We start from the raw sequence: 12,854 nt of genomic DNA, 5'->3' as shown, positions 1-12,854 counted from the left end.
TCCTTCTGTAAGTTGCGCCTTGAGAGATTTTGTCGGCGCACTACTAACGCCTTTGATTAGCTAAGCGCAAGACTTCAGATGGACCTAAGGCGCGTCTGCGCAAGCCGATGCCTAAGCGCCCCATTGTTACTGAGTCTGCAAAGGAGACCGCTTCCTCTATTGCCGTCGACGAAGGAGAAGGATCTGAGGCGTCTGGTATGGATGTGGAGATTGTTGATGAGCGCGATGTGGGGGAAAAGGTCGTGCGCGCTTCGCGCGATATTCCTGTGCGCGCTGTCGGTCTGTTGGCATCTGGCTCTGCGCCTAAGGGAAAAGGCAAGTACCAGGGACCAGAGGAGGAGTTGAGAGAGGTGCAAGCTGAGACAGCGCGCCTGAGGGAGGAAAATGCGCTTATGCGCGCGTCCGCTTTGAAGACGCGCCAGTATGCGCGCGCCCAGCAGGTGGATCTCTTGGCGCTTTCCAACAAACTTTTCGCCATGTCCCAGGAGTGGTCTGACCTGGAGGAGCGCGCCAATGCTTCTCTGAACTAGATACAACCTGTTTTTCTCCTAAGCGCCAATGCGCCTTTGCAATAGATCCTGATTTTGTTGTCCCATGTCCATGTCCATGTCCTCGTCTGATTCACTGGGCTATGAAATTAAGATTATAAGTATGTAAGTGAGGATCAAGCGCGAGACGAGATAAAGGTACTGCGATGGACTTTACTACGTGTTCTGCGGGGTGCGCGCCCGTCTTGTCTTCTTCGCACGCCTTCCTTCATCTATCCCTGCCTTGTTGCACCGCGCGCGCGCTCGAATGAAAATTAAAAGAAGACAAAAAAGTGCGCGGCGCCGCGCGCGCGTTAGAAGGTGAAAGTCTATGGGGGTGATTATGCGCGCGCTATACAAATAAGGTAGTTAGTAGTATGTACTTGCGGAATATTAGCGTTTTGGTGGTGTGTTGATATATTCTAGAGTCTGTGGGTTTATGTGCAGGCAATGCACGTTATATCTTAAGAAGAAAGGGAGAAAGGTTTCGGAAACGTTCGCGCGCTCGCGTGGTTTTCGTGTAGGGCCATGTGGTTTTCGTTTAGATACGCTTAGATACGCTTAGATGCGCGTAAGGCCACATGGTTTTCGCTTACCTCGCTTGAACTTCTATTTGGAAACTCGCGTGGTTTTCTCGCTAAAACTAAGACTAAGACTAAGTAAGAGTGAAACAAAAAAAAATCCAATTTGAGAGAAATTTCTGCCAAGTCCGAAAATACTGCCAAACGCGATATAGTGGACAGTAATCCTCACGCCTACTGCGCCGTGGGAATGCAACGGACAAACAACAGACTTTTCCTACTATATGGGAAAGGCATCGAGAATAACAAAAGCAATAATAGAAATTTGATTACACTTTTGGTTACACAAATCATTACACAACTTGGCTGCTGCTTTTGAATAGAAATTCTCGAGTTAAATTGCCTTTCCCTGCAGCCAAGTGTAATTAAAGTGTGATACACTTTTGGTGGGTGTTATTTCTTATCAATGATGATAGAAATGACTTATTGATTGATGAGTTCAGGCAAATTTTGCACTTGCTAAACAACCATTTGAATTTAACAACCATGGATGGATATATACCAATTCTGTGAGTTGCTGATATATTGCTATGCATAAAGTGCATGATGCTAATGTCTGCATGTACCATTTAGAAATCAAGATCAAATCACCCCTGAACGCGACCGTCACTCGCAACGTGAACGCGATAGACTCAATCGACTTCAGATGACATCTCCTACAAGGCGCAATCGTTGCCATGCTGCCCATGATGATCAGAATAGGCCTCCGCCTCCTGTACCCCAGCCTAATTTTGTGCCGGCTAATGAACCCCAAGCAGGGCCTGTTCCACAACCTCCTCTCTACTTTCGATATCCACCGCTACCAGTTGAGCAGTATCCTGGCTTGCCACGAAATGCGATTGCACATGTGCAGCGTGCTCATCATCATCCTCCAGTGGATTATAATGCACGCTTAAATGAGCAAATGAATGCAGCTCATAATGATAGATGCCGTCGACATAATATTTGTCAGCAACAGGACAGAGATGAGATAAGACAGCAGGCACAGGCAGAACTTATGCAGCCTCCACAGGTGCTTCCAATTCATAACCAGCACATTCAACCTGCTCCTCCTGCTCCTCCTGTGTATGGCCCTATTCATTATGAGGGTGCTCACAACTTTGACAATCCCCTGCACTACTTTGCGCCTAATCATGCACCACCTATGCCCATGCTACCAGAACCAGATTATCAGCAGTTTAATCTTCAATTTCAAAATCATATCAATGCAGAGCAAAGGGAACACGAGCGCATTAGAAATGACTTGCTTCAAAGGCAAGCACAGGAGGAATTCCGTCGAAATCAAGTGCAGCTACAATTGCAGCAGCAAGAGGCTGAGAGGGTCCGTAGACAGGCTCAATTGCAGCAGGAGGAGGCTCTTTACCTCCAGCAGCAAGAAGCTGAAAGGATCCAAAGACAGGCTCAATTGCAGCAGCAAGAAGCTGAGAGGATCCAGAGACAGGCTCAATTGCAGCAGCATGAGGTTCTTCGCTTGCAGCAACAAGAAGCTGAGAGAATTCAAAGACAGGCTCAATTGCAGCAGCATGAGGTTCTTCGCTTGCAGCAACAAGAAGCTGAGAGAATTCAAAGACAGGCTCAATTGCAGCAGCAGGAGGCTCTTCACCTACAGCAGCAGCAAGCTCTTCACCTGCAGCAACGGCAAGCTGAGCAGCTTAATAGAGAAGTTCAATATGCTTTTGAAATGCAGCAGCAGGAAGAGGAGCTACAGAACAGACAGGATCAAGATCGTCAGCGAGTACATCAGGAGGAAGAGGAGGCTCAACGCCGGCGGGAACAAAGGATTCGTGAACAGGATGAGCATCTTGAAGAGGCTTTCCGTGAATACAATGATCCAGCATCTCAGGAGCAGCATGCTGACGATGAAGAAAGAATAAGAACCCAGCAGCAGGAACGCCGCCAGCAGCGTGAGGCAGAGGATAACCAGCATGTCAATCAGGTGGTTCATATTCCTGATGGAGCTCTACCTTACACGGAACCAATTGACCGTGACACTCTTGGTCCTCTTAATGTAGAGTGTTGTAACTGTTATGCCAAGCACTTTGCATCTGAAAGACTCTCCAACTCCTCTCTACGAAATCCACACTTCGGTATGTGCTGCTTGCAGGGCCAAGTCAGCCTTCGGCCCTTTCCAGAATGGCCACCTGAGCTGTTGGAGGCATATGCAGACCGAACATTTGTCTCCAAGATCAGACAGTACAACAGTGCTCTTGCATTTACATCTGTTGGTGTTGACATCGAGGACAGAGCTCTTCAAGGGTCTGGCCCAAATGCCTTTCGTATTCATGGTGCTCTTCACCATCTCATGGGCAGTCTCATACCCCCAGAAGGTCTTCAGCCTTCATACGCTCAACTTTATATATACGACACTGAAGAAGCCACCGATATTCGCACCAACCGTCCTGGAAATGAAGGTCTCAATCGCAACCGTCTCAGAGTCCTTCATGATATGCTGTTCCGACATCACCCTTATGCCCTCATTTACAAGCAAGCCTATCAAGTCATGCAAGAAAAGCCTCCAGAGCAGCACACAGAAGTTCAAGTACGGATTCACTTCCAGCAGGGCACGGATGGTCGAAGATACAACCTACCCACCGCCAATGAAATCGCTGCAATTCTTCCTGGAGATGGATCCGAGGGAGCGTGCAGCTGCTAAAGAGACTCACCTCACTGGATGGTTCAAAGCCAATGCCAATGAGAACTTGGTGGCAGCCGGAGCCCATGACTACCTCTATCAGGATTTCCCCTCAAAATTTGTGTGGAAGAAGACAGCATGGAAGATACGCGAACGTGGAATGGCGATTGGAAGGATGTACTCTGCTGCCCCTGGCTCTGGAGAGCGCTTCTACCTGAGATTGCTTTTGACTGTAGTAAAAGGCGAGACATCTATGACAATTTTTATCAATAAAACTCACCATATTTATTTTTCAAGGAGCCACCTCTTATGAGCATCTTCGGACATTTCAAGGGGTTGTCTGCGAGACTTTCAAGGAAGCATGTCTGCGCAGGGGTCTGCTTGAAGACGATAATGAATGGATCCAGTGTTTGCAGGATGCCTCCCATATGAGCACTGGACATGGCATGCGAAATCTCTTTTCCATCATCCTCATACACTGCAATCCTACACGCCCTGACGATCTTTGGAACCGCTTCAAGTATAATCTATGTGATGATCTGCGCTACCATCTTTCTCAACCACCATTCAACATACCAGACCCTGCAGAGGAAGAGGTCCATGACTATGGTCTCTATCTCATCGATGGCATCCTTCGCAAAAATGGAAAGTCTTTGCAAGCAATCCCTCAAATGCCTGTGTCTCAAATGGCAGCAAGATGGGGTGTAATGGAGGGCAACCAGCTGATTTATGAGCAGCTTCAGTATGACCGGGAGCAGCTTCAGCAGATGGTAGAACCAGGAGTTAATTCTCTCAATGCTGAGCAGAGGGCGGTCTTTGATGCGGTAGTCGATGATGCAATGCAACGTAATGATCAAAGACCTGGACACGCATACTTTGTCCACAGTGCAGGCAGATGTGGAAAGACATATCTCTGCAAGCTCATTGCTTCAAAAATCTGTGCTGAAGGCAAGATCGTCCTATGTGTGGCTTCCTCTGGAATCGCCTCTCTCCTCCTTCCAGGTGGACGCATGGCTCATTCACGTTTCAAAATTCCTATTCCCATTAACGAGGACAGCTCCTGCAACATCAAGAAAGGAGATGTTGTCCATGAGCTTCTCAAGGCCACCTCCCTCATCATCTGCGATAAAATCCCCATGCTCCATCGTCATATTTTGGAATGCCTCGACCGCACATTGCGTGACCTTCTGGACGTAGATGCTGATTTTGGAGGAATAACAATGCTCTTTGGAGGAGACTTCAGACAGACCCTGCCGGTGGCGCCTCATGGATCCAGGGAGCAGATAGTGGGCGCTACATTTTGCAGATCTCGCATATGGCCAAAGCTTCGCATCTTCCACCTCAAGACAAATATGCGACTTGGTCAAGATCCCACCTCTGATGAATTCGCAAAGTGGCTCCTTGAGATTGGAGCTGGCAAGGGCACAGATAGAGATGGAACCGTGACCCTCCCAATTCAAATGCGATGCGCCAACAACGATGTCCGGTCTCTCATCAATGCCCTATACTCTCCAGTGCTGCTCCCTGGGCATCCTCCCCCAGATGATACCTTCTTCCTGGAACGTACCATCCTCTCTGCAAAGAATACAGATGTGGATGAAATCAATATGACTATTCTTGAATCATTCCCCGGAGATAAAGCAGTCTTCACCAGCGCAGACTCAGTTGCTGAGAGGGACTACGACTATATTCCCACAGAGTTCCTTCACACTCTCACCCCATCAGGCTTCCCTTTGCACAAATTGGAGGTTAAAGCAGGTGTCCCTCTCATGCTCTTGCGCAACCTCAACCCCACCAAAGGCCTTTATAATGGAACTCACATGATCCTCCTGTCTTGGACCACTCACGTCCTCAGGTGTCGCATTCTTAGAGATGGAGTTGATGCAGCCCACCAAGAGAATCAGAATACAGTCCTCATCCCTCGCATGACCCTGGATGCCACTTCTGAAGACAACCCTATTCCCCTCAAGTGTCGCCAATTCCCTGTTCGTCTCGCATTTGCCATGACAATCAACAAGGCACAAGGTCAAAGTGTCAAGTGGGTTGGCCTTAATTTGCGGACTCCTGTCTTCAGTCATGGACAGCTCTATGTGGCTTTGTCTCGCTGCACTCACCCAGACAGAGTGTATGCAATATTTCCGGAGCATGAAGAAGGCTCAAACACAACCAATGTAGTATATACAGAAGTGCTTAGAGGACTCACAGATTGTATCAATGAATGATGTACTTATATATATAAAACTGACTGATCTTATGTACTATGTACTTTTAGTTTTTTTGAAATGCTGCTCATAAATGTACCTCTTTTTCAAAATCCACTATCGAGGCGTGATCTTATTCAAAATGCACAATTTATTAGGATGCAGCCTGAGGCCAGGAAGCCAAAGGAGGGCGCAGCCCTCCTTGGCTTCCTGTGATGAAGGAACAATGCTCATCAGGAGCCTTCAGAATTATTAGGATGAAGCTGAGGCCAGGAAGCTAAAAAAAGAGTGTGAAGCACTCTTTTTTGCTTCCTGTGCCGAAGGCAGAACGGGTGTGGACTAGTGAACAATTGAGAGAGGAATGATATCACCGGACGAAACCCGGGGTAAAACTGAGAGTATGTACTTGATGGAATATTTTTGTGTTTTTTTTTTTTTGTATTATCTGGTGTTTTTGTTTGTATGTTTTTGAGAAACGTGCGGATATGCGAATCTGATTGGGTGATGTGCGGTGGGGGGGGAATGGTCGCGCGCGCTAGTCGTCTTGCGCGCGCTCGGGCTCGTCTTCTTCGGGTTCTACAGTTTCATATGCTTCTAGCTCGTCAATGCTCTCGTCGTCCACTCCAGTCATTTGGGTTACCGATACGCGCTCCCCGCTACGTGGGTAATAAGGGATGACGCGGAATGCGGCAAACCGCAGTTTTGAGATCGTGCCATCCAACTCGGCCAGCATATATGAGCCTCCCTTCGTGTGGCGCACTACGATCATAGGTCCCAAATAGCGCGGCTTTGTCTTCTTGCTCAACTCGTATTCGACCTTCGAGTTGCGTACCAACACTAAGGCGCCGGGTTCGAAGTTGTGCGACTTGATAGTTGCACGGAAGCGTTTCTCAAAGTCGCGTATTGACTTGAAGCGCGCCGCGACTACCTTATCTCTGATCGCGTTGATATCTTCCACGCGCTTCTGTAATTGACGCGCGCACCATGCTATAAGGTCAGTAGTGGTGAACGCGCCTCGGCTTGGTAAGGGCGCGAGGAACATCGCTTCAGCGAGATCAAAGAGAAATATTGGCTCGACGCCATGCATCATGAAATAGGGCGATAAACCCGTCGCTTTATGAATGGTGACGCGCTCTGCCCAGAACACTGAATGAACTACCTGATACCAGCGCGAATCATCTCCGTCGCAGCTTTTAATGATGGCCTCCCGGACATCGCGGTGTCGTCTTTCGACTATACCGTTTGCCTGAGAATTGTACGGCGAGATGCGGATCGGGTGGATCCCATATTTGCGCGCGAGTTCGTCTACTGCGAGCCTATATGCGGGCGCGTTGTCCGTCACTATTTCTGTGATCGGACCCCATCTACAGAAGAGCTCTTCGAAAATAAAAGCGGTTAGCGCGTGAGTATTCTCTTTGCGCAGCATGCGCCATTCAGGATACGATGTTAGCGCGCATCGCGCTTGCACGAGATATTCATATCCGCCCGCTCTGGGCATCTTCATCGTGTTGATGTGCGCTTTGCGAAATAAACCACCTGGCATGGGTACAATTGGAGGGATGTGCAGCCTTCGCGTTTGGCGCACTTGACATTCGTGGCATGTTTGCGCATACCATTTGATGTCGTCAATGATGTGCGGCCACCAGAAGCGCAGCCGTAGGCGCGCGCTGATGGTATAGATACCCTTGTGCCCTAAATCGTCATGCGCCTCTTTCAAAATGCGGTAGCGCTTATTAGGAGGCAGCACGAGCTGATGTTTGCCATGCGATGCTCTGCGCCATAGGTTGCTTTCCAGGACGAAGTAGTGCGCTGCGTTGTTGACGAACTTTTCGAATTCTTGATCTGAAACGTCAGTGGGTCTTTCGCGCGAGGTAAGGAACTGTTCTATTGTGGTCATCAGCGCATCTTGCGCACGCGCTGCGTCCGAGCGCGGAATATCAGGCTCCGATTCTTCCGTCTGCGCGACATCGAAATATACGCGCAACGCTGGCACGCGCGCGCTCTGCGAAATGAAACATGTGCGATGCGCTTCATGGCGTATGTCTGCCGAGACGCCTGCTACGTGGCGCGCGCGATCGTTCAGCAGTGCAATAGCGAATGAGTATGCGCGATCAATCCAATCTTCATGATCGTCGTCCTCAATGGGATCTTCCTCAGCGGGTGGTCTCCTTGAGAGACCATCCACGCCTTTGTGCTTTTGCGCGGGTACATGAACGAGTTTGAACGAAAATAAGAGGATACTCGCGATCCATCGATTGATGGTCGCGTTAGGTTGCAAGTCTGGGTTATTGATCATACCTTTGATGTACTTCGCGTCTACCTCCACCGTCAGATTCTTTACCCCAAATATGTATACGCGCACCGCGCGTAACGCGCGGAAGAGTCCGAAGAGTTCTAGCTTCGCTTGAGAGTAGCGCCTCTCCACGTCGTTCAGCGCGATGGAGCCAAATCGATTTGGATAGCGCTTCCCGTCTTCGCCTATTTGCAGCAAGATGAATCCAACAGCGATATTGGAAGTATCGACTGCCAGAATGACTTCGCGCTCGCTATCATAATCGATGCGCCTTAGCGCGGGCGATTCTAGAATTGCGTCCTTGAGGATCTGCATGGCTTCGGGCTGTTCAAGTCCGAATATAAACGGCGCGTCCTTTCTAGTAAGATTGATTAGCGGGCGCACGATGCGCGAGAAGTCGCGAATGAATATGCGCAAGACTCCGCAAGTCCCTAAGAATCCGCGCACTTGCGATTGATTCGTTGGTTCGGGCCAGTCGCGTATCTTCTGGACTTTAGATTCTTCTGGTACGCGCCCTTCAAACGTGCATTTGTGCCCGACGATAATAGCCGTGGGCGCAGCTAGAATGAATTTCGTCGCGGAGACAGTTGCACCTACGTTCTCTAAGCGCTGGAGAATGCGATTGACGACGATGCAATGTTCCCATATGAAGCGCCGGATTCCTGGGTTTTCGGGTATTGTCTCGTATGAACCGTCCTCGCGCTGGTAGCGCGTTCGTACTGATTTGATTGGGACATCATCCACGAACGGCGACGTGAACTCTGGAATCTCGTGTTGCAGGATGAACGCGGTATCACCTTGGTAAACCTGTACAGCGTTAGCATGCCCTTGAGGAAGGGTGGTTAGCCGATGAGGGCCCAAAGGTGTTCCAAAGGTTGTCAGGTCGCGCGACTCCACGTCAAGCGCGCGCTGGTCATATCCTGAATATAAATCCAATATAGCATACACTGCATAACCCGCAAATGATTCCGCGAGAAGTTCAACAAATGGTGGAAGCGACGCGTCGCGAATCGTTACCGCGTTGAGCGGCTGCAAGTCGTGAACTAGGCGCAAGGATTTTCCATCTTTCTTTATGATGCAAAACCAGCGCGAGCGATACGCTGCCGTTGACGGCTCGTATACTCCTGATGCGATCTTTTCCTTGATGATGCGTATGACTTCGTTCAAGGTGGCTGGCGGAATGGGAATGTTGCGCTGAGACCACGGGGTGTGCGGAATGGTCGGAATTTTGTACGGCGGGAAATAGGTTTCGTTGAGGCGCCCCACGCAAAGGCGAGTTCGTGAACGCGAACGAGCCAGCACACTAACTTGAGTTCCTCTGGCCACAGCCAATTTGCTGGGTCGAGGTCTAGCTTGTTTGCGCGCTCGCGCGTGAAGCGCGCACCTGGAGAAAAATCTGGGGGATGGGTGGGTAAATCTGGTAACCCTGCTAACGGGTCTTCTGGCAACTGGCGCACTACCCTATACTCTGCTGGCATAGTGGTAGGCACGGTCCGCACCTTCTTCGCAACTGGTTTGTAGACCAGCGCGTGAAGCGCGGGATCATAATAATAACATGAATTTGAAGGCATCAATAGTCGCCTTTTCTATAGCGGTCTGTGTGGATGTTAGATGCGCATAGCGCGCTGAATACTGCGGAATAGAGGATGAGGAAAATTGATGCGTAGAAACAAATGGCAATGCGTTATTGCTCCTTAAGAGCGAAGAATGGGGGGCGCCTTCCGCACGCGCTATGCGCGGCGCGTTAGGCGCAATGCGAGAATGCGAAACATGATGTGATAAGGAAAATGCTTGGGAAGACGAATGCATATAGGCGTCTCCCCGCGAATGCTGCAGATCATCGATACTTAAAAACCCTGTTCCTCCTCCTTGAGCGCGTGCGAGTGCGCGTGACTAGCACATTTCACGTCTCTTGCGAGCTGACGCTTGACCCAAGGTAGGGTTGGAATGCGCAGTTCCTTGCGCGCGTTAGGATCAGTTAGTACGAGATCCTGCTCTCCGTTGGGGAGATCGAATGTGCGACATGAGGTAAGCTTAAAAAATGGGCGCCCTAGTAAAACCTCGAAGGTTGCGCGCTCGATGACCTGGACTTGGAAGTACAAGGGTCCTGCGCCGAAATCCAGCGGGACATTCTCTATAACTCCAAGTGTCGCGTCGTGTGACGTGTTCACCGATTCCATGTTGAGGCTATGGTCCGATCTGAGCGGTACACCGAGCTCCTTCCATACTTCCCTTGGCATGACCACTACTTCTGCGCCTTGATCTAGGACACAGGTGAGAGTGCGCCCTTCCAATGTCTTTGCGCGAATACAGCGCAGGGGTGCGAAGTGATCTGCGACGATTTTGCTGTCGTCGCTTCGCATGCGCACGTCTTCATATTGCCTTAGCCATTGATCGGTCGCGGGGTGCCCGGATAATTCATGCACTGATACTGCGCCTACCGTGACGCGCTTCTTGGTCGTAAGTTCGCGGAAATGTTAGCGGTGTAGGGATTCATTTCTGGCTGGGCTTGTAGAGACTGTTTTTACCTTACCTTATGTTGGCACTTTTGTAGCTTACATAAGAAGTTATCTTTTCACCAGTTATGAGTAGGAGTCAGAGTACTCAGCAAGTTTTCATGATATTTCCTCTCCTCTGAGCCTTGAGCCTGGTCCAGAAACCCTTTAGGGTCGAATAGCAGCTAGGTTCTGCAAGACCCAACATTGTTCAGACTCACTCTCTGAATTGTTGTACCTTCAACTGGAGCCCACCGCGAGGGTTTCTTGTGTTTCTAGGCTCTCTAAGCTCACCAATCATCCCCCAAATTCGCCTATTATCCTACCACAGTCATTCATTACCAGCTTCTCCCATATTCCCAAGTTTTCAGCATCTTCTCCTCCTCCCCAGCGCATTGATAAGTGTTTTTCTCACGCGGTTTTCGAGCGGATCTCTCGCAAACTTAGGGTCGTATTCCCCACGTCCGTCCGGTCATTTTGAGCCCTGGTTCATCGAATTTGGAGCAGTAGTTGTGGAGTTATCGAGTTTTTGGTGTTTTTGAGAAGTTGAGGAGAGATAAGGGTTTTCTGGGTGCTCTAAGGCCTGTCTCATCTAGCTCTTTTGGCCATTTACCATCCCTCAGTGGCTCTGTCCATTGCCCCAATCCGCTTTTTGATAGGACCAGCCCTTGTTGCCCTGCACCATACCCCTTCCTCCTCCTCCCTCTTGCACCTCTGCACATTTTCGCACTTTCACCAGCCCATTTCGCATCGGAACCCCATAGACCCTATACCCGTTTTGAAGCCCTCGTTCATGGCTTTCATTCGCGCATATCCGCGCCTTCGCGCGCGCTCAGCTGTTGGCTCGCTATCCGCATTTTCGCGTTCCCCCCAAATTTTGCGCCCCATTTTTGCGTTTTCTTTATATCTCGTCGCCCCGTGATCGCGCGCCCATCGCCTTAGGCGCGTTCTGACCGCATTCACCGCCGCTTTCCATCCATCCGCTCCGCTTCTTGATACGCCCACCCGCGCCCTCGCTACTCGCCGTTTTCGCTATTTTCGCATGTTTTCACCATTTCCTTCATATCTCCCTCAGTTCTTCACCAAACCTAGTCGACCCTATACTCATTTCGAAGCCCTCGTTCGCCTCTTTCGATCCGTCTACTTCCCGTCGTCATCCGCGCAACCACCACTTCGCATTTTATCGTTTTTATCGTTTTACCAGTCCCCCAGTACTGATGCGGTTCGCCTGGCACAAGAGATGTCAGGGAAAACAGGTGCTGGGGTCATCGTTTTATTGGATTGCCCTGACCCTCACTCACTGGCGCAGTTTACCTGGCATACGCGTCAAGGAAACAAAAGGTGTTTGAGGACCCCCAGGTTAGTAGTTTTCTTAGTTTAGCTTAGCTTTGGTTTGCATAGGTAGATGACTGGGGACAGTCATGATTCAAAGTTCCCATGAGATGTAGGGATTCATTTCTGGCTGGGCTTGTAGAGACTGTTTTTACCTTACCTTATGTTGGCACTTTTGTAGCTTACATAAGAAGTTATCTTTTCACCAGTTACCAGTAGGAGTCAGAGTCTTCAGTAGTTTTCTATCATATTTCCTCTTCTCTGAGCCTTGAGCCTGGTCCAGAAACCCTTTAGGGTCGAATAGCAGCTAGGTTCTGCAAGACCCAACATTGTTCAGACTCACTCTCTGAATTGTTGTACCTTCAGCGGACATCGGGAGATACAGCTAATAATTCCCTTACAGGAATGTTGAGATTGGAATCAAGAAGGCGCTCGACAACGCGTTTGTCGGCCTCCTTGTCCTCGAGCGCGAATGCATACCGATACGATGATGATTGTGATGGTGCTGGTACTGATGCTGATGACGATGACGATGCTAATGCTGATGGTTGTGAAGGGGATGGCGCTGATGATGATGATGATGATGGCGCGGCCGAGGATGGCGAGGCGCCTTTGGGAGGCGCCTTTCCGCTCGTTGGCGCGTTTGAAGGCGCTACTTTCGCTAGTTCTTTCCTTTACCTTTGTCAGACGACGCTTGTATTTCGGGAGAGACTATCCTCCTCTACCGTGGCTTGCTTAGATGCGGGTCTCGGACGCCCGCGCGCGTTTCGCTGGGTACTTCAACGCCATCAAA

The 12,854-nt window shown here is 49.8% G+C and overlaps 1 protein-coding gene across 1 annotated transcript; it reads left to right on the top strand.

Moving 5' to 3' along the window:
• Positions 1 to 1,594: 1,594 nt before the first annotated feature.
• HD556DRAFT_1309861 (uncharacterized protein) lies at positions 1,595 to 2,755 on the top strand (the record flags this gene model as incomplete). Its single annotated transcript, XM_041300335.1, has 3 exons — positions 1,595 to 1,617; positions 1,682 to 2,636; positions 2,678 to 2,755. 3 exons carry the CDS (start codon positions 1,595 to 1,597, stop codon positions 2,753 to 2,755), a joined length of 1,056 nt encoding a protein of 351 aa, XP_041158367.1.
• Between the last annotated feature and the right edge of the window lie 10,099 nt (positions 2,756 to 12,854).

This window comes from Suillus plorans (assembly GCF_016647745.1).
Source record: "Suillus plorans strain S12 chromosome Unknown HD556scaffold_42, whole genome shotgun sequence".
NCBI classification, from domain to species: domain Eukaryota; kingdom Fungi; phylum Basidiomycota; class Agaricomycetes; order Boletales; family Suillaceae; genus Suillus; species Suillus plorans.
This window is presented reverse-complemented; position numbering and strand designations above follow the sequence as displayed.